The following is a 3,943-nucleotide window of genomic DNA, read 5'->3' on the forward strand; positions in this document are numbered from 1 at the left end:
TCCGGAAGGCCACAGTGGAACCAGAGCGACAGAGTACAAAGGTGGAGCCGGAGGGAAGGAGGAGCCAGACAGAGCCAGAGGGACGGAGTGACGGAGTGACGCGGCGAAGCCGGAGGAGTGGAGTCCCGAGGCGGCGGATGGTCGACGACAGACCAAAGCGGAGCCGGAGGGACGAGGGGGCCCGTAGGAGCCAGTGGGATGATGGGCCACAGTGGAGACGAGGGAGCTAGGAGCCAAGATGGAGCTGATGGGTCGAAGGACCGGGGTGGAGACCAGGACTCGGAGACTGGAGGCGGAGACAAGAGATCCTCACGCCTAGGCGGAGCTGGAGACTGGAAGTCCCGAGGCAGATCAGAGCGCCCAGATGGCGCTGACTGAGGGTGAGCTGAGGGACTGACAGGCACCAGCGGAGATAGGACTGAGGAACTGGCTGAGGAGGCGGGAGAGGGAGGCTGGGAAGGAACACAGGAGAACTGGAGCTGGGCGGAACCAGCGAAGACGCAGAAGATTCAGGGCTGGACGGAACCAGCGGAGACACAGGAGACATAGGAGACTCCCGGGATGACGGCTGGCTGGTCTCTGGTTTGAGAGTGGGGCTGGAGATGTCCTTATCAGCGGGGCAGACGGAGAAATACAGTCCATTATTCTCCAGCACCCACTCCACAAATGCGGCAAAATTGTCCCTGGGACCATCTGCTGGAACGCGTGCCTTCGACCGCTCACTCAGGTTGGCGTGGTAAAAAAACACAGAGTGAGCGATCAGGGTAATGAGTCAGGCACGCGAGATGCAAAAAGTCCCGTGTGTGGTCTTCCAGTGGACGGTCACCCTGCTCCAGGCATAGCAGGGCCACAGCAGGAATGTCCATGGTGACAGAAGAGTGGGGAAAAAGGGAACAAAATGCCACAAAAAAAAAACTGTAGTCGGTCCGTTATTCTGTCACACATTGGTGATACAAACTGCACGAGGACGAAGGAGCTCAACGAGAAGTCTTTTAATCAGATAAATCCAGGAGAACAGGCATGGAAACCAACTTAACATAGATGGAGAACGGACAAAGACTAAGGGAGAACTGAGGACTTATAAGCATGAACCAAACAAAGGGAACTAATGAGATGATTATCCGACAACAGGTGAACTGAATGACATAATCAGGCAACTCAGGAAAACTAGGTCACAATGGAGAGAACAGAAAACAAGGCATACATGTAACAATATCAGTATTTGTTTTTCCTACAATACTGTAAAATGTAATTGATTTCTGTGAACAAAGCTGTATTTTCAGCATCATTACCCCAGTCTTCAGTGTCACTTGATCTTCAGAAATCATTCTAATATGCTGATTTGCTGCTCAAGAAACATTTCTGATTATTATCAATGTTGAAGACAGTTGTGCTGCTTAATATTTTTGTGGAAACCGTCATACATTTTATTTTTTAGGCTTCACAGATGAATAGAAAGTTGAAAAGAACAGCATTTATTTGAAATAGAAATTTCAAATAGAAATGTCTTTGCTGTCACTTTTGATCAATTTAATGCATCTTTGATTAATGAAAGTATTAACTTCTTTTAAAAAATGACTTACGGCAAACTTTTATTACATAGTGTATCACAAAATGATGAAGCAGCACAAGTTGAGCGTGTGTTTCTGTGCTCTGACCTGCGTCTCTTTCAGACAGAGGTCGGTGGCCAGTCGGTTGCGCTCGGTCTTGCTGATGTATTTCTGCTTGCGGAAGGTTCTCTCCAGCTCTCGTCTCTGTTCCTCAGAAAACACAGCCCGCCGCAGGATTCCCGGCTGAGACCTGGAGCTCAGCGCTGGACTCCACAGCACAGACCCCACGCCCTCTGCAGGACACACACATCACGATGAGAGGAGACAGGGTTTCTTTTATTTATGGACTGTATGTATGTATGTATGTATTTATAGGGAATGTATAGGATTTATCATGTAATGTGTTATCATGTAACATTATCTTACTTGCTAAGGGGATAATATTTTTTAAATATTTATTTTTTTTATTTAATTTAAATAAATACTTTTAAATGTGTTTATTTATTTTATTTACTTATTTTTATATTTTTAGGGAATGTATAGGATTTAGCCCATTTACTATATTTTATTTATAGTAAATGGATAGGATTTATATATATAAAAAAATTCAAAAAAAGTGAAACCTCTGTAAGAATTTTTTTGTTGTTGTTTGTATTTATTTATTTATTTATTTATTCATTCATTTAGATCAGGAATGTGTCGGATTTAGCACTTCTAAAGGTATGTTCATTTTAATGAATTATTTTACTTTATTTTATTTATAGGAAAGTTATTTATCCTAAGGGTAGAAAAATGTTTCTTAAAAAAAAAAGTGAAACATGGCCTCCGTTATAATATTTGTGCTTGTTTGTTTTTTTGTATTTATTTCTTTATTTATTTATTTTTATATGTTTTATAAGGAATTTTAGGATTTAGCCGTTCTAAGGGTATTTTTATTCAATATTTAGTTTAATTTTATTTTATTTTATTTTATTTATATGAAATGTATAGGATTTATCCTAAGGGTATAAATAGATATTCAAAAAAGTTAAACCTTTGTTTATTTTTATATTGTAATAGGAAATTTTATTTTATTTTATTTTATTTTTTTATTTTATTTTATGGCGATAAAAGATTTATCCTAAGGGTAAAAAAAATATATCCAAAAATAGAGAAACATGACCTCTGTTATAATGTTTTTGGTTGAGTTTTTTTTTTTTTTTTTTTTTACAAAATAGCGAATTTATAGGATTGATCCCTGCCGAGGGTATAAATATGTTAATTTGTGGCTAAATATTCATTATGTAATTTATGTGATTATTTAAGTGCGTCACATTGCAATTTCGCTATACTTTTCAGGATAGCAACAATCTGACTTTCCATGATTCATCAGTGCCATGTTTGCATTAAAAAACGGAATGAACTTAAAAAAATAAAAATACACACACACACAGGCCTAAATGAATGAATAAAACTCTCAGGTGCTCTGAACACATTCAGCGATGCCTTTTTAATGTGTTGGACAAATCGCCAGAGCGGCCACCGTCAGCGGCGTGAGTAAGCAGGTTAGTCATGCTCTCTGCTCGCTATTGAGTCTAAATAGTTTCCACTTAAACGCCCTGTTAAAGGGTCAGTTGACCCTCAGCCACGCCCACACGCCCGCAACAAATGATGCATATCGCATTATCTTCTGCTCTCAGTGTTTCCTTTCAAGAGATGGACGCGTCTCATTCTCTGTACGGGGAGATGAGCTGGAAAAAAGTCTATAAAAGTCATTTCTATTGAGGGCCTCATGTCTACGGGGGCCTGAAGTGGACAGAATGGACGGATGGGGAGGGGAGGCCGGCTTTTAGAGCTCCGCTTTTCATTAGCGAGAACAAAAAGGCTGGAGAAGTGATTCCGATTAGCGACTCACACCCACGGCTCAGCCGATCCCGGGTCAGCGGCGGGGTCGCATGTGTGCGGTCGCTCTGAATGCGTTGATTGGTCACGGAGAAGAGCGCCGAGAGCGCTGTGGGAAAGTGTCAGAACACTAAACTGTTTTCAGGGAGGCTTTTGAAACACCCCGATCTGACAGATCTGGATTTGCCGAGGTGTTGGCACTTGGAGAGAGCAGAAGCCCAAATGGAAGAGACTCAGTCATGCGATAAAGATATCGTTGAATTCACTAGCATGCTTTATTTACAGTCATACTCATAATAATGTACAGTGAGGTCGTTTGTTTAAACCTGGAAATAAAGCTGAAGAACTTTTAAGAATTTAGGACAAAGTTATGACATAAAATGAAGAGGAAATATAGAAATAAAATATTAATATTTTCATGTATACATATTAATAAAAAATAATTAAAATGATTTTTATATACAAGAAAGCTTATGACTACTTTATATATAAATAAATAAGACATAATTTTA

General features: G+C 40.4%; 1 protein-coding gene across 1 annotated transcript in view; it reads right to left on the minus strand.

Moving 5' to 3' along the window:
- dbx2 (developing brain homeobox 2) overlaps positions 1 to 3,943 on the minus strand; it is an 8,742-nt gene that overhangs the window by 2,294 nt on the left and 2,505 nt on the right. The window contains exon 2 of the mRNA XM_016515720.1: positions 1,659 to 1,843. Within this exon, the coding sequence (XP_016371206.1) occupies positions 1,659 to 1,843 (185 nt within the window). The remainder of the gene's footprint in view (positions 1 to 1,658; positions 1,844 to 3,943) is intronic.

Source organism: Sinocyclocheilus rhinocerous, unplaced genomic scaffold (genome assembly GCF_001515625.1).
Source record: "Sinocyclocheilus rhinocerous isolate Xijiao unplaced genomic scaffold, SAMN03320098_v1.1 scaffold116, whole genome shotgun sequence".
Taxonomy (NCBI): Eukaryota; Metazoa; Chordata; class Actinopteri; order Cypriniformes; family Cyprinidae; genus Sinocyclocheilus; species Sinocyclocheilus rhinocerous.